Source organism: Chaetomium tenue (genome assembly GCF_020726465.1).
Source record: "Chaetomium tenue strain MPI-SDFR-AT-0079 chromosome Unknown F5144scaffold_1, whole genome shotgun sequence".
Taxonomy (NCBI): Eukaryota; Fungi; Ascomycota; class Sordariomycetes; order Sordariales; family Chaetomiaceae; genus Chaetomium; species Chaetomium tenue.
In genome coordinates, this window is record NW_027117329.1 from 5,303,357 (window position 1) to 5,328,274 (window position 24,918).

General features: G+C 57.2%; 8 protein-coding genes across 8 annotated transcripts; 3 read left to right on the top strand and 5 right to left on the bottom strand.

Annotated features, from left to right (window-relative positions):
• Positions 1 to 195: 195 nt before the first annotated feature.
• On the bottom strand, positions 196 to 2,555 carry F5144DRAFT_71042 (alkaline-phosphatase-like protein). The gene is made up of 4 exons (XM_066793354.1): positions 1,663 to 2,555; positions 1,129 to 1,463; positions 484 to 1,050; positions 196 to 395 (listed from the first exon to the last, which is right to left on the bottom strand). Exons 1-4 carry the CDS (start codon positions 2,344 to 2,346, stop codon positions 269 to 271), a joined length of 1,713 nt encoding a protein of 570 aa, XP_066649301.1. The 5' UTR covers positions 2,347 to 2,555; the 3' UTR covers positions 196 to 268.
• Positions 2,556 to 3,367: 812 nt separating this feature from the next.
• On the bottom strand, positions 3,368 to 4,816 carry F5144DRAFT_71028 (uncharacterized protein). The gene is made up of 2 exons (XM_066793353.1): positions 3,991 to 4,816; positions 3,368 to 3,922 (listed from the first exon to the last, which is right to left on the bottom strand). The coding sequence occupies exons 1-2, from the start codon at positions 4,585 to 4,587 to the stop codon at positions 3,665 to 3,667; spliced, it is 855 nt and encodes a 284-aa protein (XP_066649302.1). The 5' UTR covers positions 4,588 to 4,816; the 3' UTR covers positions 3,368 to 3,664.
• A 555-nt stretch (positions 4,817 to 5,371) lies between these two features.
• On the bottom strand, positions 5,372 to 8,853 carry F5144DRAFT_589335 (guanine nucleotide exchange factor synembryn-domain-containing protein; the record flags this gene model as incomplete). Its single annotated transcript, XM_066790029.1, has 8 exons — positions 5,372 to 5,779; positions 5,833 to 5,949; positions 6,682 to 6,733; positions 7,070 to 7,162; positions 7,226 to 8,508; positions 8,560 to 8,636; positions 8,700 to 8,774; positions 8,832 to 8,853. The coding sequence occupies 8 exons, from the start codon at positions 8,851 to 8,853 to the stop codon at positions 5,372 to 5,374; spliced, it is 2,127 nt and encodes a 708-aa protein (XP_066649303.1).
• A 708-nt stretch (positions 8,854 to 9,561) lies between these two features.
• Positions 9,562 to 15,326, top strand: F5144DRAFT_71274 (Rap1-interacting factor 1 N terminal-domain-containing protein). Its single transcript, XM_066793356.1, has 2 exons — positions 9,562 to 12,828; positions 12,876 to 15,326. Exons 1-2 carry the CDS (start codon positions 9,871 to 9,873, stop codon positions 15,147 to 15,149), a joined length of 5,232 nt encoding a protein of 1,743 aa, XP_066649304.1. The 5' UTR covers positions 9,562 to 9,870; the 3' UTR covers positions 15,150 to 15,326.
• A 418-nt stretch (positions 15,327 to 15,744) lies between these two features.
• On the top strand, positions 15,745 to 17,552 carry F5144DRAFT_558135 (galactose mutarotase-like domain-containing protein). The gene is made up of 3 exons (XM_066788062.1): positions 15,745 to 16,448; positions 16,516 to 16,830; positions 16,929 to 17,552. The coding sequence occupies exons 1-3, from the start codon at positions 16,185 to 16,187 to the stop codon at positions 17,313 to 17,315; spliced, it is 966 nt and encodes a 321-aa protein (XP_066649305.1). The 5' UTR covers positions 15,745 to 16,184; the 3' UTR covers positions 17,316 to 17,552.
• Positions 17,553 to 19,481, bottom strand: F5144DRAFT_558138 (DAHP synthetase). The gene is made up of 2 exons (XM_066788063.1): positions 18,731 to 19,481; positions 17,553 to 18,669 (listed from the first exon to the last, which is right to left on the bottom strand). Exons 1-2 carry the CDS (start codon positions 19,219 to 19,221, stop codon positions 17,742 to 17,744), a joined length of 1,419 nt encoding a protein of 472 aa, XP_066649306.1. The 5' UTR covers positions 19,222 to 19,481; the 3' UTR covers positions 17,553 to 17,741.
• A 55-nt stretch (positions 19,482 to 19,536) lies between these two features.
• On the top strand, positions 19,537 to 20,604 carry F5144DRAFT_71377 (uncharacterized protein). Its single transcript, XM_066793357.1, has 3 exons — positions 19,537 to 19,643; positions 19,711 to 20,065; positions 20,154 to 20,604. The coding sequence occupies exons 2-3, from the start codon at positions 19,799 to 19,801 to the stop codon at positions 20,256 to 20,258; spliced, it is 372 nt and encodes a 123-aa protein (XP_066649307.1). The 5' UTR covers positions 19,537 to 19,643; positions 19,711 to 19,798; the 3' UTR covers positions 20,259 to 20,604.
• Positions 20,605 to 20,850: 246 nt separating this feature from the next.
• Positions 20,851 to 24,895, bottom strand: F5144DRAFT_71117 (E1-E2 ATPase-domain-containing protein). Its single transcript, XM_066793355.1, has 2 exons — positions 24,407 to 24,895; positions 20,851 to 24,355 (listed from the first exon to the last, which is right to left on the bottom strand). The coding sequence occupies exons 1-2, from the start codon at positions 24,487 to 24,489 to the stop codon at positions 20,950 to 20,952; spliced, it is 3,489 nt and encodes a 1,162-aa protein (XP_066649308.1). The 5' UTR covers positions 24,490 to 24,895; the 3' UTR covers positions 20,851 to 20,949.
• Between the last annotated feature and the right edge of the window lie 23 nt (positions 24,896 to 24,918).

Here is a 24,918-nt window from a genome sequence, read left to right on the forward strand (position 1 = left end):
CGCGAGGCATGGCCTATCTCTCTTCGGTCTCAACAGCATTCAGCATCGGAACTCAAATACATCATTTTGCAACCCGTTGTTGAAACTCAGGGCGATTATTGCTATCTACGTAGTGCTTGCTAATATATCGTTAAGGAATGCTAAAACGCTCTGCGCCACGCTAAGTCATGCCCCGAAAACCGTCCGAGACCAAGAAAAATAAAAAGAGAAAACCAGGCATATGCAAATAACTAGGTATGGACATTTTCACCATTTCAGTAGAAATCACCTACTGCCCATGCGAGCCCGCCTGGTCGGTAACGATGACCGAGCCCGTCTCCCGCCCATAGGCGTCCACGGCCGGGAAGCGCGCTCTCCGCTCAAGATCGTCAAGCGGGATGTGGGAGCGAATGTACCTGTCTCTATGTTAGCACGAGCGAGCTCTTTGGAACGGAAAACGTAAAGAAGGAAAAGGGGTAAAGGGAAAACAAGAGCGCAACTTACTTCTCCCGGCCATCATCCACAGGATCAAAGTCCCAGCTCGTAAACTTGCCCTTAGTCAGGGCCGACCACACCAGGCGGCGCTGGCGCTGCGAGTGAAAGACCTGGGCGGTGATGGCGTCAAAGTCCCACTTGGCGCGGGCCTCGGCCTCGAAGCCCTCAAAGACGCGGCGGGTCTTCTCGTCGGCGACGACGGCGCCGCTGCGCACTAGGTCGGCCACCTCGAGCGGGTCCGCCTCGAGGTCGTACAGCTGCGCGCCGTCCGCCGGGCACGTCACGTACTTCCACTTGCCGCGCCGGATCATCATCATCGGCCGCACCGTGCCCTCGCCCGTGTACTCGGCGAACACCTCGTCGTGCCCGCCCTCGGGCGCGTTCTGCAGGTGGGGGAGCAGCGAGACGCCGTCCATGGGCAGGAAGGAGGCCGGCTTGGTGCCGACGAAGTCGCACATGGTGGGCAGGATGTCGAGGGTGGAGACGTTGGAGGTGACGCGCCGCGGGGCGAATTGCTTGGGGTGCGAGACGAGCAGCGGCACGCGGACCGAGGACTCGAAGTAGCTCATCTTGTACCTGGGTGGCTGTTAGCTTTGTTTTATTCTGTTTTATGGCCGTGGAGATCCACAGTTCGGGAATAGGGAGTAGACTTACCAAAGTCCGCGCTCGCCGAGCATGTCGCCGTGGTCGCCGCTGAAGACGATAATAGTGTCCTCGTCTAGTTTGCACTTCTTGAGCACATCCAACAGCCTGCCGATGCAGTCGTCGACGTAGCTGACGGCGCCATAGTACGCCCGCCTGGCCCGCTTGATCTGCTCATCGGTGAACTCGGTATCCCAGAGGTCGCACACCTTCATCAAGCGCTTGCTGTGCGGGTCGAGCTCCTCCTTGGGGATCTTGACCTTGGGCAGGTCGATATCGACACCCTCGTAGAGGTCCCAGTACTTTTCCTCGATGGTGTACGGGTCGTGGGGGTGCGTCAAGGAAACCTATACGATAACACCCCGCCCTGTCAGTTTACGGCTCTGCATGTGCACACACCCACCACCACCACGAGTACCCGAGCGGCAGGAAAACCCCCACGCTCAACGTGCGTGTGAGCCCAACCAATCACGGAACCCAAGATTCCCGATCTGGACGGGAGGGAGATATTTCAACCCCCAACAACCAATGAACGAATGAACTTACGGTCAAGCAAAAGGGCCTGGCCCCCGGCCCCTCCCGGACGTGGTCATATAAGAACTGCGTCGACCGGTACATGACCTCCTCGTCATAGTCCAACTGGTTACTCCGCACACAGGTGCCGGCCTGGAGAATGGAACTGGCATTATGATACCACTCGAGGCGGGTGTCGGGCTCGTCCCAGTTGACAGCCCAGCCGTAGTCGCCCGGGTAGATGTCGCTGGTCAGGCGGGACTCGTAGCCGTGCAGCTGGTCGCCGATGAAGTGCATCTTGCCGGCGAGCACGGTGTGGTAGCCCTGCATGCGCAGGTAGTGGGCGTAGGTGGGGATGTCGCTCGAGATGGGCGCCGCGTTGTCGAAGGCCCCGATCTTCATGGGCAGCAGGCCCGTGATCATGCTCATGCGCGACGGCGCGCACAGCGGCGACGGGCAGTACGCCGAGTCGAACTGCACCGACCGCGCCGCCAGCCCGTCCAGGTTGGGGGTCAGGATCTGCGAGTCCGGGTTGTACATCTTGAGCAGGGGCGCCGCGAGCTGGTCCGCCATGATATACAGGATGTTGGGCTGCTTCTTCCCCGGGGCTGGGGCGCCATTGGTCGCGCCATTGGTTGCGCCACCACCACCACGCGTGAGGTTGACGGGCTTGCCCGGAAGGGGTGAAGCGGGGAGTGAGTTGAGGTCCGGAGCCATTGCTGTATCTGCCCTCTTCTGCGTGTAGTAGATATGCGAGGGGTGAACGTATCGGCCCTTCTACACTGTGGCGTGCGCTTCAGCCCTACGGGGTGATGCCTGCAAGCGGGAAAGAGAATTATCGTGGGGAACCTGTTTCGCAGAGGGCTAGCTCGCAGGGCTTTATGTATGCCAAGAGCGGCAATGCCGAGTTAGGTAAAAGTGAAGGTGTGCAAGTGCTCGCAACGGGATGGAGCCGAGTGGATGTGGCGTACTCTACTTTTGCTCAAAGAAGATCAAGATGAAGAGAAAGAGTCAAACCCCCCACGATTCTTTTGGTGTAGCTCTGTATAAACGGCGAGTAGGCGGGGGTAGGGTAAGGGGTTAGGATCACGCCTGAGCACGCAACTTTCTTTGACGCAATCCGATGAGCTCGTCAGATGGCGCCATCGAGAGACGGGATGAGAACACAGGGAGCAGGGGCGGCTCCATTTATTCGTCTTTCCTCGGAGCCCGGCTGTCTGGCAAACACCAGGGACCGCTGGCTACCAGGGGGCAATCGGCGGGTCCAGGAACACCGATTCGCAAAAGTCGCTTTGTCTTGGCATCACGAGAGCATTCGCCGCATTCTCCAAAATCCACGATGGAAAGCGGCTTGGCGGCGAGTTGTTCCCGCGTTTGATATGTGTCCGAGAAACATCTTATCTCAGCTTTCTCTGCACGTTGTGGCGTCTTCCAGGAGTTAGACTCTTCAAGCTAAGACCAATCCCTATTGGAGTTCAAATTGAAGTCTTTCCTTGTTGCAACTTCACCGCTCCTTGTGTGCCTGCCTCATCAACGTGCATCGAATGGGTGCGGTTCCTTCGGTTTTTTTTTTTTCGCACCAAGCGCACGACAGGGGTCGTGTGGGGGATTCTCAGGGTCCCCACAGCAATGGGGGAAGTCGGGGTTGGAAAAAAATAATCCACAGCGCCGCGGTGGCTCCGTTAAGAGAAACCCACTGTCATCGGATCTTCCGGGTCCCTCCCGAGCTGCAGATAGCCGCAAAGGCCTGGGCTTGAGAGTGGGAGCTGTGTGGTGGTCACCGAGCTAGAAACGGTCAAGTTCAGAATGATTGGCGGTGGACTTTTGGCCGAGGACACATGACCTTATCGTAGAATGCCGTCGAACGGTCTCGAACATCAAGAAAGGCCGAAGAGAAAAGGTGTCAGAGCAACTAGTCGATGGCAGTCAAGGCACTCGTGACACAAAGATGGAGGCATTAGTGTTAGATTAACCACAAAAAGAACGCCACACCTTAGCCGAAACCTGAAGCCCAAAGCAAAGTGAAACATATATCCTAACCACGGCGACGAGTCGTGGGTCCTTTGCTCTTGGGTGTTAATGTCGTGGTAGCCGAGACCGGCGCCGCGACGGGAACCTCCTTTTGCTTGCCCTTGACCTTAGCCGACGGTGCGTTCCAATAGTAGACCATCTGCAGCGCGAGCACAAGGTTCAGCGCAAACCCAGCGACGAATCCGTATAGGATCAGCTTGTCGTCCACCTCTTGCAATGTCGTAAAGACGCGCGCGAGCGAGCCAAGGAGGTAGTTGAAGACCTGCATGATACCCGATTAGAGCCAAGGCCAATTTATACATAGTCAACAAGGAAACGTCATTAACTCACGGTAAACGCGCTTAACTGCCCGGTACCGCCCTCCTGCAGGATGGCGAGAATCTGCGGCACCTTGCTCGCCACGCCAAGCGCACCGGCGCCGGCCTGGAGGTACCTCAGGTTTTGCATGTCCACAATGTTCTCACTGAACAACGTCACAACACTCGCGGCAAGGGCGGCAACGAACAGGGCAGCCATGCTGGCCCTGCCGCTGTAGTTGAGCACAAGCACGGTGATGATGACATTCTGGCCCAGGACGAGGGCGGTCTCGCCGTAGGTGCTGAAGGGGAAGGCGTTGCGGACGTTGTAGACGAGCGAGATGAGGTAGCTGCTGGTCTCGAGCAGGTACGAGAGGAACGACACGCCGCTGGCCGACTGCGACTGCACGAGCTTGAGGATCTGCGGCACCTTGACGATGGACGACGCGCCCACGATGCCGATGCCCAGGCCCTTGCTGACGGCCAGCTTGACGCACGCCGTGTTCTCGAGGTCGACGTCCAGGAGGAGCGCCTTGTAGCACGCGTCGCCGATGATGGACTCGCCGAGGTCGCGGATCGGCCCGGGAAGGTTGTGCGTGATCGGCTGGATCGCCGAGCGGAGCGCGTCCATCTTCTCGATTGTCGAGGTTATAGTTTTGGTGGGTTACCGGTCCGTGCTCGATTGATGGTTTGTAAAGTATCTTGATGTCGTTCGCGACGCGATTGAGGGTTGTCGGGCAATGATGGAGCTGAAGAAGCCGAAGAAGCTTGGAAGCTGACGGTTTGCGTGTCAAAATTCCCAAACGTCATCAATCAAAGTACAGGGGTGCCCCACACTGCGGGCCCGACACTGGTAACCGACACTCTCGACACTCTCGACAACTTCACCGGCAATTTCCTAACAACCCCCGGGCATCTGATAAGAACAACTAACATATACGTACACGTGTGATATCTAAAGGAATACCTGACTCCCCCGTTGTGGCAGCCCAGCTGACGTAGGATTATTCGTGGCCGTGAATAATTGGCGCGTCCACGAAGTAACGCCTCGAAGTCAACGGGTCATCAACGATGGCAGCACACAAGTCATGATGGGCCTATAAGTCATGTTATGGCATAGCCGTTCTGTTTACAAGTACAGTACCACTAACAATGCTCCATGGCACCCAGTCAAGCAAGCCTTTATCCTTTTGGATGAGCCAAGTGATGGGCGATCAGAGAGCCGGCAACTGGCCCAAGCAACCATGAGAAGCCCTTGGATTATCTAGGTCGAGGGTGCCGCCCCTTGTTGTCCCCTTTTCACCTGCCAACGAACGAAACCGGGCCAACCCCCAATAACCCCGCTGCCGTAGAGATTAACGTACTAAAGAAAATAAAGATGGAAGGCAAAGAAACGAGAGAATCCAGCCGCGCGGTCAAGCGCCCGCCCTCCTCTTCCGCGGCCGGCCAGGACCTTTCTTAGTCGCCTTGACTTCCTTGACGGCTTTCGGCTTCGCACCTCTCCTCGCGCTCCTCTCTTTGGAAGCAGGAGCGGCCGCTTTCTTAGTGGCGGCCTTCTTCGCAGCCTCGGCTGCCTCGGCCTTCTTCTTGGCGGCGTCGAACTTGCGCACGAGGTCCAGAGAGCCCTCGAGGTTTTTCTTTGGCTCCCACGTGTTGTCGCTCGCCGGGTAGTTCTTCCACTTCACCAGGTACATGTGCTCCATGGTGTCGGCGTCGATGATCGAGTCGGCGATGCTCTCGACCTCGTACTCGCCGGCGGGCACCTCCTCGTCGGCAGCATCCTTCTTGGAGCGTCCAGCCTTCTTAGCGGGCTTCGCCGCCGCCTGTTCTTGAGGTTAGTGTTGGGGACGGTCGCTCTCTTGGTTGTGATACTTACAGTGGTGGCCTTGGGTCGACCGCGAGTCGGCTTGCTGGCGGCCTTAGCGGCAAGCCGTGCGCTGGCAGCAGCACCTGCAGACCGAGCAGGGCGGCCTCGCTTCTTCACCGGCGTGGCCTCAGGTTCATTCTCCTCGGATCCATTCTCCTCAGGCTCGGGCTCCGCCGCCGCCTTACGCTTGCCGGTGCTACGACCTGCGCTCTTCGGTGCCGCAGTGCTTTTTGTTGAACGAGGGGTCCTAGAGGTAGCCGACTTGGCGGGTGTGGCAGAAGCTGATAGCGACGGCCGGCCACGCTTCTTAAGAGTGGATGTAGGTGTCCTCGAAGTAACTGACTGGGCGGGTGTGGCAGACGCCGAGAGCGAGGGCCGGCCGCGCTTCTTAAGGGTGGACGGAGGGGCAGCAACGGCATCGCTCGCCTCGGCCTCATCCTCTGTGTCATGAATGACCATAAGGGCGGCCAGGGAGGCTGCAGTCGGAGCCGCGGGACGCGCCGACAACCAATCGCTTAAGGAGCCAATCATGGCAGTGTCACGATTATCACTGGTGATGAAGGTGATAATCACCAAGTTCACTGGTGATCGGGGTGATAACCCGGACGTTATCACCAATATCACCAGTGACAGGAGTGATAACAGTATGTATATAGTCACTCGTTCTGGAGAGCTCTGGGAGTTCTCCAGTTAGCAATCACAACTACAGTTCGCTACAAGCTCACAAGCCTACTGTTGAGACAAGTCTATTGTTGTGCACCCCTTGGCTGCACCGAACCTAAGCATCCTCGAGAGATTACCTTCAACGAAGCTGAACCCTAACAGGATAGGATCCTGAAGTAGGTTCGTCACATATACTGGTAAAAAACGAGCTCCCCCATTTGTATCAAGGGCCACAAGATCTGCTCTACTGGTCTTCATGCTCAACTTGCTTCATGTTATAACTGCATCTGATTATAAACAATCACTCAAGCTCTAGCTTCTCCTAAACAAGGTTCAATGCAGATGAAGGTTCATGTTGAGAGTTTCTGCGCCAGTATGAAATATTGCTTGACAGTATCGGCCAAAAGACAAACAGCTCAACGCCCTGGCAACCTGGGTCCGACCCCTAACTGAGGATCAGACCGAATGTATCTTGCCATACCACGCATGCACCCGGCCGTTTCTAGGCAACCGCACTGTGGTCACTATAAGAATCTCTCTGACATTCCATCATCGGAATTCCATTGTAATCCATTAATCCAACTCGTCCTCATCATCCGGCAGCTCCTGAATCCTCCCCTCCTGCATGGCCGTCGCAACCGGGTTCTCCACCGACACCACCCCCGTCTGCCTCAACCTGTTCATTATCAGCAACAAGTCACGCCATAAACATGGTCTCTGAACCGGGCCAAGCACTTACCGCTCAAACAGCACAAACAACCTCTCCGCCTCCCGCTCCTTCTCCTCCATCGTCATCTCCGGCAGGTCAGGGAACCGCTCCTCATCCAAAAACTGCCCCGTAATCGGATTCACCGCCCTCATCCCCGCGGCACTCTCGTCGGCACCACTGCCGCTCCTCCTAGTAGCAGCAGTAGCAGCAGCAGCATCATCACCATCACTAGTAGAGGACTGCACCTGCTGCCCCTGCATCGCCCCCTCAGGAAAACTGATATTCTTCTCAAACAAGAACCCTGAAGCATAGCCGTAGCCGACGTTCTCGATGAACCGCACGGCGTCCTTGCCCGACAGGTCGAAGTACAGGTGGGCCACGGCGCTGCGGAACTGCGGCGCCAGTGGGTTGGTCCAGTTGCGCAGCAGCCGCGACGGCAGCGTGTCGGCGCGCCCCAGCACCGTCTTGCGGTCTTCTTCCTTGGGGAGCAGCGCCGCGCGGATGCTGGCGCGGGGGTGGTTGGCAGTTGGGGGAGTTGGGGTTGGGGTTGGGGTAGTTTCCGTGGTGGTTTCTGTGGTGGTGTCCGTGGCGGTGGCTTCGTTGGGTGCGTGCTCGTAGAGGACCGAAAGCGAGCAGAGAAGCGGGGTCACGGTGGATTCGATTTGTGTGTCGTTGTAGCACTTCATGGAGAGGTCAAGGAGTTGGAGGAGACGGCTCGCGATGCGCGAGGGCTCCGCTGATGGGTAGAGGGCAGCCTGGGCGGCTGGGGTCGTGAGATCGAGGTTGAGAAGTGGGGCAATGAGGAGGCTGAACGGGGGGTCAAGTGGTGTTTTGGTTTGGGGTAGGGGGAGCGCGCAGAGGATAGAGGCGATGTGTGGGAGTGCTCCATCGAAGGAGCTGAGGTGTTCCTTGGCAAAATTGGTGACGTTGAAGAGAAGCTTGAGTGTTTCGTCTAGGGCCATCCTCTCCATAGGGTTAACTGTGGTCGTTGCGGGTGGTAGCGCAGAGAGACGCCCGGCGTGCCTCGATAGGTGCGCTACCATGGAGTCGGCCAACTGGTGCTGCTGTATCAGTTTCGGAAGGTCGATATTCGTGCCATAAGTGGATAGTAGGATCAGCCTGGAAATTAGGAACTCGTCGTCTCGGTTGTCGTTCTTGAGTTTGGCGCATGCCTTGGGCTCGTATCCCAGATCCACGAAGATCTGCCGGGTTTGGTCTTTGATGAATAGAGTATTGCAAAGAACCTTGAGCGCATTGCGGGACGTGGTGTCTGAGGAGCTCTCAAAAGCAAACTTGGCGAGAATCTCGATACCCTACGGGACATGTGAGAGACTGACGAGAAAGCGCCTGGTAAGTCTACATACCTCCTTCGTGAAGATGGGGTCTGCATAGCTGGGGTCCCGCCCGTACAGCTTCAGCTCCTCAAGAGCCGCATCACGTTCTATGTCAAAATTCAGCAAACACTCTGCCTAAAACACACTGCTATAATGACAAGGTAACCGACCTCGAGGTTGGAGAGCGCCGGATGTAAGGTCCTTAGCCAGGTCATCGAGCAGCTTCCGGACCGCATCAAGCTTGGCTGAGTAAAGAGGTCAGCAATCATCACAAATGGACAACCCAGAGACAAGATACGCACCGGGACCGGTAAGTTGCGCCATGATAGTTAGGTAGGGCCCTCGTTGTCTGTATTATTACTATTATACGTGTACAGTCCAAGGTCTGTTTATTCCGCTTGTTCCTTTTGGTTGTACGGGACGAGGTTCCAAACAGCAGAAAGTGGAACCCCACTTCGGCGGTTTTAAGCTGGGTTTGGTCTCCTGTGTATAATGGCGAGGCAATGCGATGGATTCTATCGGAGTTCAGATGCCAGGGTATCAAAAACATAGGCGTATCCTTCCAAAGCCTCGGTTTGAAATGGGTCGCTTCGAATGAATGTGTCGAAATCCTGGGTTATTGTGGATTGGGTACGGATTTCTGTAGGTAGGTGGTAGTTACTTCCATTCAGTGTCGCCCCACTACTTACTTTTTCGTCCTCTGTTACGAAATGCAAGGTAAGGAATCCTTGCACTTGAGTTCACAGCTCATGCTTGAGGGTCAAGAGGAGCTTTATGAGCTACCTAACCCACTTACTAAGATGGAACAAAATAGGAACCCAGCTTCTTGTAAAATACGAATGTACTTCGTTGTCTATTCGTATTCTTGACTTCATCCCTAGTTCGCGAAACCGAACCACACGATTTTGCTGTTCAATCGGGCTAAGCCAGATCGAGTAATTAGCTAAAGCGAGAGGCTGAGGTGGGCCCAGGTGCCATCGACAAAGTGGGTGCGCGATGCAGACGCGCCTTCTCCGGTTCCGCACGCGACCGCGTCAAAAGTCTTAATTGCCTGGCTGTCCTCGAGGTGCTCCATCAATCTAAGTGCCTATTCCCCCACTGCCGCTGCTTGCCTCATCGCGGCAAGGGACATCGTCCGATCACCATTCGACGCTCTTTTCTGGATTTTGATACCCTTGTTGGATTTTGGTCTTTTTTTTGTACTTTTTTCCAGCCTTCATTTTCATTTTTTTTTCTGGTTTCAAATGCGATTGCCGCCGTACGACTCGAGGTGACGCTTCGCTCGTCTCAGGAGGCAGTCCGTCTGCACCCTACTCCCCCAAAGCTGGTAAACAGGGCAGAATGTCATCTCCAGCCGTGTTGTCCAGTTTCTTGAGTGCTCTACCACCAAGACCGCCGACCCCACCGCGTGAGGCGCACCATGAGGCTGCAGCTCCCATCAGAGCTTCGTTGGGCTCCATCAATACCCGATTGAGCATTCACACTCCGCCCGGATTCCCGTCGCCCACCTCCTCGACCGCCGCAGCCTCGACCTCCCGCCGAATTCGGAAAAAGGTTGGCTTCTCTGCTCAAGCCGAATACAAGGAGCCGCCCGTCTACCCCGACGGGGAGGGAGTGAGACAGCACCCGACCCCCGTGTCCATGCCACGAAGCGCATCGAAACCTGTCAAGTCCATCCTCAAAGTCACCACCAACGCGCATAATCTCCTCGACTCGACAGCCGGGGCTGACTGTGATTTACCGAACTCCCAACTCAACCTGGTCGCCATGTTGGAATCCACCCTACAGCAGCTCGCCGGCGGCGATCGTGACTCGAAGCTCGACGCCTATCTGATGCTGACACGAGCATGGAAGGCTTCCAACAACCTCCCAGACAGGGTAGCTCTACAAGAAAAGATGACACTCTTTACCCAGTTCATGCAGCGGGATATTGTGGCGAAGACGGCCGAAGGCAACCTCGATTCCTCACTTGTTAACCACGCGCTCAATCTACTCAACACGTTCCTGCACTTTCCCGCCATATCCTCCACAATATCAAATGACTTCGGTGTCTTCATAATCGACCACTGCATCCGCTCGTTCGAGGATGTAGCTACCCCAAAAGACACTGCACGCCGCCTCATGCAGATCATCTCCTTACAGAACTTTTCCCCCAAAGTCATGACTACGGACAGAGTCGGGAGGTTGGTCTCGTCACTGCACAACATCGAGGAACACTTGAAAGGGAAGAGCATTGTTTTGTCTCGGATTTTGATTTACCGGAAACTGGTTCAGCAGTCCAAGCAACTCATGGTTGTTCATTCGGACTGGCTGCTCGACATGTTCACGGATATGCTCAGCAACCTGAAGGATATCCGATCGGCCGCCATCTCCCTCGGACTGGAAGCAGCTTTTACCATTGGACACGAAAAGCAGCTGTCGCGGAAGGTCATGGAGATTTTTAACCTTTCACACGAAGACAAGCGGTATATCCAGTATTACGAGGGGAGGCTCAAGGTCATGTCCAAGGACAAGCACGAATCGGCCATTGTCCCCGAGATATGGAGCGTCGTCATCCTCCTCCTTCGTATCCGCCTCGACAAATGGGAGTACACCGGGCCCTGGCTTCACGTCATCCAAAACTGTTTCAACAGCTCCGACTTTCCAACCAAAATTAGGGCCAACCATGCATGGGCTCGCCTCGTCTACCTCATACACCTTGAGGAACGGGCGTTTCCAAAGAACCTAGCAACCCTAACGGGCCCTCTCGTCAGCCAGCTGAGACGCAGAGGCTCCGGGAAAACTTCAGAGGAGCTGCGGCAGGCGGTTCTGGGCGGCATCTGCAATCTGTTCTACTACGCCTTCAAACCCAACACAAACTCGATGCTTCTGGATACTTATTGGGATACCAGCGTTCAGCCTGTACTAACAAAGCTGCTTGACAATACCGCCGAGGCTGCCGACGACAATCTTCGGCAGGCTAGTGCTATCCTCGCGGGCCTCTTTGACTGTACGACGCCACGGAGATGGGCTGCAGACCATATCGTGGAATCTTCGCTCGTGAAACCCGAAGAGCTCCCGCCCCTCGACTCAAAATGGATTAGGCGCAATACCAGCCGAGTGTTCGGCGTGGTTGAGCCCATTCTTGAACAGGATTTCCTCGCGCTAGCCAGAGCCGACAGCCCAACTTGCGGTCTTTGGCGGACCTTGGTTTCGACAGTCGCTACGGCGGCGGCCAAGGAGATCAAAGTCTCGAGGGATACAGCTCTTTTCGTCGCGGAGGCGCTCGGCGCTTTGCAGAAGGTCTGGAAGCGCGGCTTGTCGGGCCAGGAAGTGGCCGAACGCAACGTTTCCGGCTTCCTTCTCGCCGCAAGGACCTACCTAGAGGTCATGATTAACTCCCTCGGCCTGCTCCCCTTCACAGAGAAAATCGGAAAGCATCAGGCGTCTGCCAAGGCGCCTCTTTTCACCCTCTTCTCGATGCTCTCAACGCTGCCACCAGGTGTCTCCGACGACAATGATTATGCGGTATTCTTCCGTCTCGTTTTTGCACCCTTCTTCGTCTCAAAATCAGACAAGGCAAGAATGGACATGGCGCAAGAATTGATATCGACCATCCCCATGGATGCCCCTCGGCCCTATGGGCCTTGGTTGTTGGTGGCTGAAAACATCTCCACTTGGCTTGAGCCTAGGCACAACAGCCACCACTCGACGGGCTCTGCAGGAGAGACGCCAGTTGGCCATGACTACCGCGATGTCGTCAAGATCCTCGAACGCGGTATCAAGTCGACACCTAACCTTCCGCCGAAGCACTGGGAGTCTTTATTTTACGCAGCTTACGAGCGGGTACGCGAGGAGACCGGAGACGCCGGAGCGGCAATCGTAGTCATCGAACCCCTGGCCAAGGTTGCAGCCGAGCAACTCGTGGCTCGAGGGCTGGTGGCCAACCCGCTCAGCTGTATCAAAGTTGTGACCGAGCTGATCTCGGTCGCTACGCAGCCGCGGGATAGGCAAGCTGTGGATGCCGCCCGAAAACGACTTTGGGGCACGACGCTGGCTGGGTCCCGCGCCTCGTCCTTTGACACTCTCGACAACCTTTACAGAGCTGCCAACGATGTTCTGGACGCGTCGTACAACAACTTGAGTGCTGTTGATCCGGATCATATTTTGCAGCTTTTCAAGGAGCTCGGTAGCTTCTTTGACAGGTGCAACCGCGAACTGTTTCTGAGGGCGATGATCGCCTTGCAAGACGGCCTCCTTCCCTGGTTTCAAGACAGCAAACGGTTACTCGGTAGCCAGACCAACGCTAGCTTTGCGGCAGTAAGTGTAATGTCCCCTTCATTAAGCAAACATCGCTAACTAGTAAGACGAAATCGCTTTGGGATAAGCTTTCCCATCTGATCAGTGAGATTGAACATCCTGAGCAGCAGCTGCAATGCCTTGACCGGTTTTTCTGCGCCTCGTTCGCCTCCTGCCACCGAGCCATTGCCAATTCCGCCATCTCGTTGTGGAACAGGCTCTTTGAGAACGTCGAGCACCTCGAATACCCGGAACAACTCAAAGCTGCCCTCGTGCAGATGCAGCTCCATGCCGATATCGTATTGCCAGGGTTGGAAACATCAAGCACCGAGCATGCTGGACAGCAGCCGTCTTTCGTTGACTCGTTCGAGGATTTCAGCTTCCCCAGGTTACCTTCTACGCGATCCAACAGCCGAAGGGGTACTCCACGGCCGAGTTCGTCTCGATCCAAGTCACCTACTGCCGCCAAGTTTGCTGCGAGGCATCTTGATAGGTCTCCACAGAGGAAGCCGGTCACACGGAGTCGCCAAACCACAACCCCTCGGTTGAGACATGATGACTCGCAAGTCCAGTTCGCAGCGATTGAGCATTCTTCCGCCGTGGGTAGCCCTCTCGAGTCTCAAGTTCTGACGGAGCGGCAAAAGGAGATCCGTGAGCGGCAACGGGAAAACGCGTGTCTCTTCCCCGAGATCCGGTCTAGCCCCGGTGTGAAGTCGAAGGATACAGATCAACAGATGCTCCCCATTGGCCCCCAATCGCGGCAGGCTACCACCCCGGAGCCCGAAGCAGGATTTGACGACTACGTCTCGTCAACTCCTACGCCTCGTCGCGGCCAGCTACTGGTGATGCCGGAGCATGATATGACGGATCCGCCTTCGTCACCCCCAGAGCTGAGAGGAAATCCGCTAGCAGCCGAGATCAGATCGAGGTCTGCCAGTCATAATCTCCTCGAAGAATGGCAATTTTCCTCCTCGCCGGTCTCCGGGTCGCCGAATCCGAACCGACTCGGGGTTGTGCCAGACCCTTCGAGCCAGCGGGGCTACGCCAGTGTTGTATCTCTGCCTGAGGTACTTAGCAGCCCAGTAAAACAAGAATACAGGGCGGAGGCGGAGACTCCATCCACTGCGGGTGAGGTGATTGAGGACAGCATGATTTTCGAACATGTGGGAGTAGCTCAAGCGCCGAAACCATCGGACACTGCAGCGGATGAGGGTCCATCTACGCCCCGGCGCTCCTCTCGGCTATCTCAGAGGACCCGGGAGACCCCTACAACCAAGTCCGACGGCGAGGAATTTGTAGATGCGCCGACCAGTCCACAGCCGTCGACTCCCAAACCGGAAGGGAGATCCACGAAAGCAAGCGAGGCATTCGACGGTAAGCAGCCACACGTCATCCCAGCAGGTACTACGTCTTTCGATATCAGCGATGTCGACGAAAAGAGTCTTCTCAGGCTGGTAGTCGAACTAGACTCTGACAAGGTTGACCGCTCAGAGTACGATCAACCCTCACCTTCTTTGTCCCCTGACGGCAAGGCACCGAAGTCACCCGTGATCGACTGCATTGTGGTCGGGGACAGCTCGCAGGAGGCTGAAGCACCTCTCCCCTCAAGGAAAACCAGAGCGAGCTCTACGGCGTCGGCAGCATCGTCTAGCACTGAGCCGAAGGTGCGTGCTGGACGCCCAAAGAGAAAGCGAGCCGTTTCAAAGGCACAAGAAGCGGGCCCGAAGAGACCGCGGCATGATTCGGCGGAAAAGAGTGAGGAGGAAACCGCGAGCAGCCAAACAGCGCCGGTTCAAGATGTGGTTGTGGAAGTGCACGCATCGGCTGAGCTGCCCACAACCATCCCGGAGGATGCTAGCAGAGATGACAGCCCCGAGCAGCGAATCCCTAGCTCTTCGGCCGAGCCATCGAGCCCCGAGAGTTTCAGCCAAGAGAGCGACTCTCAGGAGCCTGCGGGCGCCGTAACCGAGGATGCGATGGACCTTGAAGGAGACGACCAGGACGTGCAATCCCAGATTGCACTTGAGTTCAGCCAGCACCACGTGGTAGAAGAGAGCAGTCCGGCATCCGAGGAATCGATGCAAATTGACATTCAACACCCCACCACCAATGAACAAGAGGATGGCAAGGGCGCCGACAACACGGCAGAGCTTGCCACGGACGCGGAAAGGTCGACGGCACCGGAGATGAACCAGGTGCAAAAGATGATGAATTTGTTCCGAGGCGGGCTTGATGAGCTGCGGTCGGCGCGGCTGTCCAGGGAGGAGGTGTACCAAATTGAGGATATGTTTATGGATATGAGGAGGGAATTGTATGAAGCAGAGAGGCGGGGGCGAGCATAGGTAATCACATTTGCATGGTTGAAGGCGTTTGATAACTGGGTCGGTGTACACGGGTCTGGTTTATGGGTTCAGGTTATGTTATGTGAAAGAGCATTGGGATAGCTTGCTGAGATATACGGTTACTAGCAGAAGGTTCAATGGGAAGACGCCCCGCTGCAGTGGTCTTGCGGGGCTGGGAAACGAGGATACGGGTTTGACAATGGGAATCCCGTTTACTGTGAAGTGAGTGATGCTCACCCAGCCGCACGAGAAGCTCTGAAGGCAACCAAGAACCTTGGCTCTGATGCTTGATTTGGGCAAATGTCTCGACCAGCCATCAGCGGGGCGCCCCGAGGTCGACGGTGACAACACAGAATGGTGGCGGCGTTTCAGGTTATGCGGCTGACAAGAATAGGGCAACACAGATTGACGGCGGCGGCCGTCGGTAGGTTACACTGCACCTACCGTAAGGGTACACCCGACGGCCAGAAGGATGGAAGCTGTGCCTGTTTTGCTGTCTATGGAGTATGTCTGTATGTACGTCTGCCCGTATTTGGCTGTCCGTACCCCGCCGTCCCGCCGTCGGCGCGAGTGCCCCGCATCTCCAACGCATGAAAGTCGCAGGCTATCAAACTCGAGTTCCTGTTGCGACCTGGACGATCAACTTCGCCACGGAACGGCGCGGTCTAGGCTCCTGCCGCTTGTCACATTTAATGGAAATATATATACAAGTGTTGGTTACCACTTAACCAATTGTGCCTGTCGATTGTTGTGCATGTTTAGCAGCAACTGCATTCATCCGCTGAGAGCTCCCCCGCCATAGGTACATTACATACCTACAAGCAGTAACTACCCCGCAGTTCCCATCCCACCCGCTCTCTGGATTCAATCACCAACCTGAAACCAACGCTAGAGTGAGTGAGTGGCCCTTAGTAACCCGCCAACTACCTCATCACAACTTCGACTTTTAACCCCCCCATCTTTTGTCACTCATTGGAACTTATCTCCTCTTCCGCCCAACTACCAATTCAACAACGCTCACACACCAGCAATACAATGGACCGCGCCAACAAACCCAAGACGCTTCCTAAGCTGTCGTCCACTCCGGGCCTACCGCCCCAGCCTACAGTTACCTTCACCGATGATAACTCGCGTCTCCGCGCCGACCTGCCCACGGGTGAGAGCATTGAAGTGCTCCTCTACGGCGCAACCGTCATCAGCTGGAAAGATGCCACGGGTGACGAGAAGTTGTGGCTGAGCGAGGCGGCCAAGCTGGACGGCAGCAAAGCTGTGAGGGGTGGTATCCCCCTTGTCTTCCCCGTTAGTTCCTCTCAAATCAAATACAATATGACGTACATCAGCTAACCGGGACACACAAAAACAACAGGTCTTCGGCACGGCCCCCGACCACCCGCAGACCAAGGACCTGCCGCAGCACGGGTTCGCGCGCACGTCGCGGTGGGAGTTCCTGGGCAAGTCGACGTCCGAGTCCATGGTCGGGGTCAAGCTCGACTTCGGCCTGAGCTCGGCCACCCCGGGGCTCGACCCCAAGGCCGCCGCCCTCTGGCCCTTCAAGTTCAACCTGATCTACAGCGTCACCCTCAACCCCGAGAGCCTGACCACCAGCATCGTCGCCACCAACGACGACGCCGCCGCGCCCTTTGACTGCCAGGTCCTGATGCACACCTACCTGCGTGTCAAGGTATGTCCCGCCTCCTACTCCCTTTACCCCCTTCCCTACCTCACTCCCTCCCCCTCTCGTAGCCAGCCCCCTAACACCAGCGCCCCCCCTTTCCCTAGGACATAACCGCCGTCGAAATCACCGGCCTCGCCTCCGCCCCCTACACCGACAAAGTCGGCCCCTCGGCCCCCAGCACCAAAACCCAACCCGCCACCCCACCCACCCTCACCATCACGGGCGAAACCGACCGCGTGTACACCCCCACCGAGGACGCGGTGACCGTGTCGGAGGCCGGCCAGCCCCGGTTCCGCGTCACGCGCGACAACCTCGCCAACGTGGTCGTGTGGAACCCGTGGGCCGACAAGGCGGCGGCCATGGCGGATTTTAAGCCCGATGATGGGTACAAGAATATGGTGTGTGTGGAGCCGGGGGCGGTGGGCGGGTGGCAGGCGGTGGAGGGCGGGGATGCGTTTGAGGGGGCGCAGACTATTAAGTTGGTGGGCTGACTAGGAGGAGTGAGAAGGACTGGGAGGGGATGGAGTGGGAGTGTTTTGTGAGGGGAGTTAGGGGGGGTGTGGTGTTGGGGTTTGGGTTTGGAAAGGTGATGGATAGTGTGAGGTGGTTATGGCTATGTATTTGCGTGTTGGAGGTTGGAAATAGCTTGAGGAGAGCATCCTGCACTTGCACTGGGACAGAGAAACGGATAGACAAGGTTTCTTAGACCCAACAATTAAACGCCTGAGATTTTTAGCTATGTGGAACGCATATGATGCGAGTTGGTTTTTTTATCCTTCCTCTAATTAAACGAGCGAACCAAGGTGCCCTGTCGTATATCCTAAGCATCATCTCGCAATCATCATATCCTTTTGCCCTGACGCCACCACATCATCTCATAACTTCCCTGAGCCACCGCTCAGGAATGTGTACACAACTTACGGCGATGCCTTCCCATTCCCGTTCCGCTCGGTGCGGTAGTGGTCGGCAATCAAAAAGGCCAGCTCGAGGGCCTGCTTCTCGTTCAGGCGCGGGTCGCAGAAGCTGGTGTAGTTGGTGGACAGGTCGTCCTCGCCGAGGTCCTCGCTGCCGCCGAGGCACTCGGTGACGGGGTCGCCCGTCAGCTCGAGGTGGACGCCGCCGAGGTAGCTCCCTTGCTCCTTGTGGATGCGCAGCGTCTGCTGCAGCTCGCTGAAGATGTCGGTGAAGCGCCGCGTCTTGATGCCGCAGCTGACCGCCTGCGTGTTGCCGTGCATCGGGTCGCACTGCCACACCACCGTGCGCCGGTACTCGCTGTCCTCCACCGCCCGGATGTGCGCCGGCAGCAGCGACGACACCTTGTCCGCCCCGTACCGCGTGATGAGCGTGATCTTGCCGGGCTCCCGCGACGGGTTGAGCGCCCGCAGCAGCGCCAGCAGGTCGGATGCGGGGGTCGTCGGGCCGACTTTGACGCCCAGCGGGTTGGCGATGCCCCGGAAGAACTCGACGTGCGCGTGGTCGAGCTGCCGCGTGCGGTCGCCGATCCAGAGGAAGTGCGCCGATGTGTCGTAGTACGCCTTCTTGGGCTCTGTGGGGGAGGAGGTGGGGTCGTCCAGCAGCCGGGTCAGCGGCTGCTCGTACTCGAGGAGCAGGCCCTCGTGGCTGGTGAACAGGTCGACCGTGTGGAACTTCTCGTTCTCGGCGCCGATGGTGTGCATGAAGCTGCGCATGTCCTTGAGGAACTCGACCGCCTTCTCGTACTTGGCCTTGAGCTCCGGGTCGCGCACATGGTTGAGGCCCCAGTCGAGGGGCTTGCTCAGATCGGCAATTCCAGACGAGATGGCAGCCCTGATGTAGTTGAGGGTGGCCGAAGAGTGGTGGTACGCCCTAGCGGGGAGGGTTAGACAAGGCAGCCTAGGTACGTAGCAGTTACACAGGGTATACATACTGGACCAGCCTGTCGGGATCAAGCTCCCTCTCGTCGACATGGAAGCCATTGAGAATATCACCCCGGAAAGAGGGCACCTGGCGGCCATTGACCGTCTCCATGGGGCTGGAGCGCGGCTTCGCATACTGCCCCGCCATGCGACCAATGCGCACGACACGCTTGTTGGCACCCCAGAGGAGCACCAAGCTCATCTGCAGGAGCAGCTTGATCTTAGATTCGATCGCATTCTGCTCGCAGTAGTCGAACAGCTCGGCACAGTCACCGCCCTGCAACAGGAAGGCCTTGCCCTGGGCAACATCGCGCAGGTGTTGCTTGAGCTGGACGATCTCGCGAGGGTGGACGATGGGGGGCAGGCGGTTGAGTGATGCGACGGACTTGTTGAGGGCGGTTTTGTCGGCGTATTCGGGGCATTGCTTCATCGGCTTGGACCGCCAGGAGTCGGGCGTCCACTCGGGCGCATGCCCATTGATAGTGGTTGTCGTCTGAGCCATTGGGTAAATCTTGGTTATCTTGTACAAGGCAGTTATCGCTGATCGCTATCAATGCGACTTGTGACAACTAAAAAATAAACGTGGGGTGACGGTGGGTTTATCGCCTCTCGAGTCCAACTCAAGCTAATATGATGACCCCAAGGGTTACACAGCTGACTGGAAGCCTTGTGTCTTCGGTGACTATTTTCACCCGGGCTTATGAATCTTGGGAGAGCGGTGGCCGGATTCCGAGAGCTTCATTGTGACCCGACTGTGAGTCAAGGATGCGAACGCTTTGTTTTTCCCCTTAAAGGTGGGATGAAAGAAGCTTGAACCAAAGAATTGGCCAATAGAAATGCTTTCCGCTTAGAAGCCGGACCCAGTCGCTTCTCAAACTTAGCGCCAACCTTGGAACCAACTGACGACAGAGCTGAGCGCCCAAAGTTAGTTACCCCTCCCCCGCCTTAGGCTTGGCCGAACAGCCGATTTTTGTTGATGTGGTCAGCCCAGGTAAAACCAGGACCCACATCCGACCCAAAAGGCACAGCTCACACACTCTTACATTCCTACGGTCCCTATCCCCGACAGCTTGCACACCATGGCCGAAGACAGACAACCCGCCGATATTGTCGAGGGCGCCACCTCGGGCGATGTGGAGGACGAAGTTCAGCCCACCGCCAAGTCGGCCGAGGACCGCAAGGCTGCAGCGGCTCTCTCCAAACTCGATGCCCGCGGAGACGACGAGGGCGCCTCCCGCGAGGTCGACCAGGAGGCCGTGAAGAATGCTATGAGCTCGCTAGGCGGTGGCGCCGCAAAGAAGGATGTTAAGACGGTCAAGGTGGATGCGGCCGATGTCAAGTTGCTCGTCAGTTCCGTCCCTACTTTCCCTGCTCGTGCTGGCGTCGACATTAAGGATTCGTGCATTTCTAATCTAACCCTGGGCCCGGAAATAGGTCGACGAACTCGAGCTCTCCAAGCCCAAGGCCACCGACCTGCTCAAGGCGCACGACGGCGACGCGGTGAAGGCCATGAAGGCCTACCTCCAACCAAATTTCTAAGCGATGCCACGGGAATCTGCTTGAGCAAGGCGCCAATACCGACTTGCATAGCTGCGCCGCTGCGTTCCGAAACTAAAAGGTGCACAGTCAGCGGCCGGAGGATGCTATCCTCCGACGCGGCTGTCAGCTTCCTTGTCTGACATGACTTTGCTGGATAGTGGTGTGCCGCAAGCTAAGTCGATGCAACTACATTTCGATATTCGGGGATAGGTCGAGGCCCGCGGGCCTGTCATTTTAACATGTGTCGTTCACGGTCCAAGAGCAAGATCCCTGCGGCCACGACCTACCGCTCGGTCTGGGTATTGGGCAAGAAATAACGACGTGCCCCAAACTATCGACTAGACTTCAAATAGATGCCAAATGATAAGCATACACCGGCGTTGTTGGTATTGGTTATAAAGTCTAGGCCATCACATCGCCGCCAACTACCTAGCCTACTCTTCGGTGATTGATGCCGGGCACTGGACATGTTGGGTATGCTGGCGAAGACCATATTCACGCAAACAACAGTATTTGCGAGAGACAAGTAAATGACATTCGAGAGGTATATAACGAGCCTGGTAAAACAAAAGGAACTATCGCTGGGACAATCCAAACCTCCAGACTTTCTCGCTCCCCAACGCCCCAAACTACCCAAAAGACCAGACAAAACACAAAGAAAAGACCCCCCGGCCCCCCTTCACACATCCCCTCAAACCGCCTGCTCGCCATCGAGCGTCGCAAGCGGGACGTAGCCCTCTCCCTTCTTCCTCCGCTCGCCAAACAGACCCCCTACCGTCTCGCGCACCCCACCCAACAGCCCCCACCCCCTCCCCTTCTGCCTCACCACGCCGCCCTTCATCTCCGCCTCAACCTCCTCCATCCACCTCGGCCGCTTCCACAGCTTCAAGAACAGACTGCTCGTGACCACGCTCACGCTGCTGGCCGCCATGGCGGCGCCGGCCATCATGGGGTGCATGTGGAAGCCGAGGGGCAGGAACAGGCCCATGGCGAAGGGCAGGCCGACGGCGTTGTACAGGCAGGCCCACAGCAGGTTCATCTTGATGCGGCGGAAGATGGTGCGGGCGAGGCTGAGCGCGACGGGGATGTCGAGCAGGTTGTTGGGCTTCATCAGCACCACGTCGGCGGCCTCCATGGCCACGTCCGTGCCCGAGCTCATGGCGATGCCGACGTCGGCGGTGGCGAGGGCCGGGGAGTCGTTGATGCCGTCGCCGACCATGGCTACGACCGCGCCGGTGTCTTGGAGGTCGCGGATGATGGCTTGTTTTTGGTCGGGCGATACGCCCGCGTGTACGTCGTCGGCGGGGATGCCGACCGCGGCGGCTACTGCGAGTGCGGTGCCAAGCTGGTCGCCGGTGACCATGGCGGTGCGGACGCCCATGCGGTGGAGGACGGCGATGGCAGCGGCCGCGCCGTCCTTGATGGTATCCGAGAGGCAGAGGTGGCCTGCGAAGGCGCCGTCGATGGCGATGAAGATGTTGGTGGTGCCGGCGCTGGACTTGGTCGAGCGGGATGCGTTGGCCTGCTCCGAGGCTTCGATGGAGGTGCGGGGGACGGTGACGTTGTTCTGTTCGAGGAAGAGGACGTTGCCGATTAAGACCTTGTAGCGGGCGCGGTCGTTGGCGGTCGCCGGCTCGACGTACGCGCTGATGCCCTTACCAACAGCCGCCGCGAAGTCGCCGATGCTGCCTTCGATCGTTGCGTCCGGCCCGAGGCCGAGCTCTGACTTTGCCTCGCGCAGCACGGCTTTGCCGATGGGGTGCTCGCTGCCCATCTCGGCGAGGCCAACGATGGTCCACCAGAGTCGCTTCCGCCAGTCGGTGTCGATCCAGGGGGAGACAATGTTGGTTTTGGCCACGCTCATCTTGCCGTACGTGATAGTGCCCGTCTTGTCAAGCACGACCTGGGTGATCTTGGTCGTGGTTTCGAGTGCTGCACCGCCCTTGAAGAGGATACCGTTTTCCGCCCCTATTCCGGTGCCAACCATGACGGCGGTAGGGGTCGCGAGGCCGAGCGCGCAGGGGCATGCAAAGACAATGACTGAAATGCAGAGCTTGACACAGACCATGATCTTGCCACCGCTCGCATCCTCTAGAAAGATCTGAGGGGGGTGTGCCAGCACGTGGCTCAGAATCATCCACACAAGGAAGGTCATAAGACCCAATAACAGAATCATGGGGACGAAGTAGCCGGCGATAATATCGGCCAGTCGCTGGATCGGGGCGCGGCTCGTCTGGGCGTCTTGCACAAGCTTGACGATCTGGCTGAGCTGTGTGTCGCGGCCCGCTCGGGTGACACGGAAGTCGACCCTCCCATGGCCGTTGACGGTTCCGCCGATCAAGAAGCTGCCCTTGGTTTTCTGAACCGGCATAGCCTCACCGGTGACCATGCTCTCGTCCACATAAGTCTCTCCGCGAACCAGGACACCATCTGCGGGGATTTTGTCACCGGGTCGAAGGATAACGAGGTCTCCCACCTGGATGAGCTCCGTGGGGATCACCTTCTCCTCCGCCGCGTTGCCATCGAGAGCCTGCTTCGGCTCCTCGGATTTGACCTCATCATTCCACTCCTCGGCAGCCTTCTCGGCGGCGATGGGATCAGCGTAAATAGTCGCCATTGACGGGGTAAGGGACATTAGTCGCGAGAGCGCCTTGGACGTCTGACCCTTGGCGCGGTTCTCCAGGAAGCGGCCAAGGGTGATAAAGCTGATGAGCATAGTGCTCGTGTCGAAAATGGTGCTGGGCCTCGTGTGTGGCGGGAAAAAGAGGGAGACGAGCATGGCCATGACGCTGAAGAAGAACGCGCAGGAGGTGCCGAGGACCACCAAAACATCCATCGTTGGGGAGCCATGCTTGAGGGACTTCCAACCCGAGACGTAGAAGCGCTTTCCAATGCCAAATTGCACGGGTATTGTGAGGACCAAGCATACAATGTCGCCAAGGTACAGGCCGGGGAGGGTTTCGGTCGAGCCAAAATCCAAAGCCGGGACACACATGGGAATAATCATGCTGATGACGAAAACGGGGACGGCAAAGGCGACAGATATTTGAAACGCCCGCCGCCACTCGTGGATTTCCCGAGTCTTAGCCAGAGACTCGAGTTGAGCGCTGTTGTCATCGTTGTCCGCAACCAGAGCGTTGTAGCCTGCGTTCTCGACAGTTTCAACGATGGACCGTAAGCCTGTGACGTTGGGCAGGTGAGTGACGGTAAGGCGGGAGGTGCTAAGCGCTAGCCTTGCGCTGTTGACGCCGGGGAGTGCAGTTAGCTTCTCTTCGAGAGCCTTGGCCGCGGCCGCGTCTAGATTGCCATAAATCTTGAACTGCGCCGTCGACGTGCCACTCGTCTGATCTTGCGAATCGAAAACCGTCGAAAGAATCTTGGCATCAAACCCCCGATCCTCAATGATCTCAGCGATCTTGTCCGCCGGGAGTTTCGTAGGGTCGTGTGTGATGACGGCCCTTTCCGCGAGCAAGCTTATGTTGAAACGTAGGAGTCCGTCGACATCCTTGAACCCTTGTTCGACGGCCGAGGTGCATGCTCCACATGTCATCCCTTCGATCGCCACAGTTGTGGTGGCTGTCGACGCACTCTTCATACCCTCAGGCGCCGCCTTTTCCTCCGCTGCTTTCACAGTGCTTTCAATAAGCTCGGCGTCGAACCCCCGGTCCTCGATGGTCTCGCAGATAGCCTCGGCGGTGAGAAGTGCTGGGTCGTGTTCGATGACAGCCCGCTCGGAGAGCAACGATATGCTGAAATTCTTAACGCCAGAGTTGTCCTTAAACCCGCCTTCTACCGCCGAGGTGCATGCACCGCAGGTCATGCCTTTGATCGACACCGTCGTGATCATCAGGACGGGTCCGTTATCCGTGGGGAACCCCCCGAACGAGGCGCGAGGGGCAATCGGTGACGGCAGGTCTGTCGACAAGACTTCGGCGTCGAACCCACGGTCCTCGATGATCTCTTGTATTTGGTCGGCGGATATCCGTTGGGGATCGTGCATCACTACCGCGCGCTCCATTACCAAACTGACCGAGACACTGCCAACACCATCAACACCTTTGAAGCCTGCTTCAACTGCTGATGTGCATGCGCCACAACTGTAGAACATTAGTTAGAGGTCAACCAGAGTTTATGCGACCGGAACTCACGTCATCCCCTCTACTTTAAGTGTGGTGGTCGCCATGTGCGCGGGCGGCGCTGCGAGCGACACTTGAATATTGGGGGGCGCCATCTTGCAACGCCTTTGAGCTTCTCCGACCCCTTTTTGTTCCCTTTCTCAACCCAAAAAACCGAGGAACCGGCAGCAGCCCAAAAGCGCGGGGTGCACCGGTGCGTCTTAGACACTCGAGCGGTCGGGAAGTTGTCACTATAACATTTGGAGGCGTGATGGGGTTGTCTCGAGGCGCGGGCCGGGATTTTGCAAGAAATGGAAAGCAGACAAGCCAACTTCCAGCGATGGCGATCTCCTTTATACAATAAAAAACGACGGGAAGAAAGGACAGAAGCCAGATAGTATTTGATGAAGCGCAGCTTGGCCTGCGGCAGCGACGGAACCGAGCCGAGTTTGTCAGCCCGTTCCGGCTTAGGTCGGTTCCAAGACCCTGTTGCGGGGGGGGCCTACAGTATGTGCTACTGTGAGACCAGAACTGCCGGACCTTGA

Bases quoted from the DNA above. Each gene is read 5' to 3' on its own strand.
- F5144DRAFT_71377 (XM_066793357.1), top strand. From the start codon at position 19,799: ATGGCCGAAGACAGACAACCCGCCGATATTGTCGAGGGCGCCACCTCG. The intron at 20,066-20,153 runs GTCAGTTCCGTC...GCCCGGAAATAG, and splicing joins CGGCCGATGTCAAGTTGCTC to GTCGACGAACTCGAGCTCTC.
- F5144DRAFT_71117 (XM_066793355.1), bottom strand. From the start codon at position 24,489: ATGGCGCCCCCCAATATTCAAGTGTCGCTCGCAGCGCCGCCCGCGCAC. The intron at 24,356-24,406 runs GTGAGTTCCGGT...AATGTTCTACAG, and splicing joins CTTAAAGTAGAGGGGATGAC to TTGTGGCGCATGCACATCAG.
- F5144DRAFT_558138 (XM_066788063.1), bottom strand. From the start codon at position 19,221: ATGGCTCAGACGACAACCACTATCAATGGGCATGCGCCCGAGTGGACG. The intron at 18,670-18,730 runs GTATGTATACCC...CCTCCCCGCTAG, and splicing joins GATCCCGACAGGCTGGTCCA to GGCGTACCACCACTCTTCGG.
- F5144DRAFT_71028 (XM_066793353.1), bottom strand. From the start codon at position 4,587: ATGGACGCGCTCCGCTCGGCGATCCAGCCGATCACGCACAACCTTCCC. The intron at 3,923-3,990 runs GTGAGTTAATGA...GGTATCATGCAG, and splicing joins GGCAGTTAAGCGCGTTTACC to GTCTTCAACTACCTCCTTGG.
- F5144DRAFT_71042 (XM_066793354.1), bottom strand. From the start codon at position 2,346: ATGGCTCCGGACCTCAACTCACTCCCCGCTTCACCCCTTCCGGGCAAG. The intron at 1,464-1,662 runs GTAAGTTCATTC...GTTATCGTATAG, and splicing joins CCAGGCCCTTTTGCTTGACC to GTTTCCTTGACGCACCCCCA. The intron at 1,051-1,128 runs GTAAGTCTACTC...ACAGCCACCCAG, and splicing joins CTCGGCGAGCGCGGACTTTG to GTACAAGATGAGCTACTTCG.
- F5144DRAFT_71274 (XM_066793356.1), top strand. From the start codon at position 9,871: ATGTCATCTCCAGCCGTGTTGTCCAGTTTCTTGAGTGCTCTACCACCA. The intron at 12,829-12,875 runs GTAAGTGTAATG...CTAACTAGTAAG, and splicing joins CCAACGCTAGCTTTGCGGCA to ACGAAATCGCTTTGGGATAA.
- F5144DRAFT_558135 (XM_066788062.1), top strand. From the start codon at position 16,185: ATGGACCGCGCCAACAAACCCAAGACGCTTCCTAAGCTGTCGTCCACT. The intron at 16,449-16,515 runs GTTAGTTCCTCT...CAAAAACAACAG, and splicing joins GTATCCCCCTTGTCTTCCCC to GTCTTCGGCACGGCCCCCGA. The intron at 16,831-16,928 runs GTATGTCCCGCC...CCCTTTCCCTAG, and splicing joins ACACCTACCTGCGTGTCAAG to GACATAACCGCCGTCGAAAT.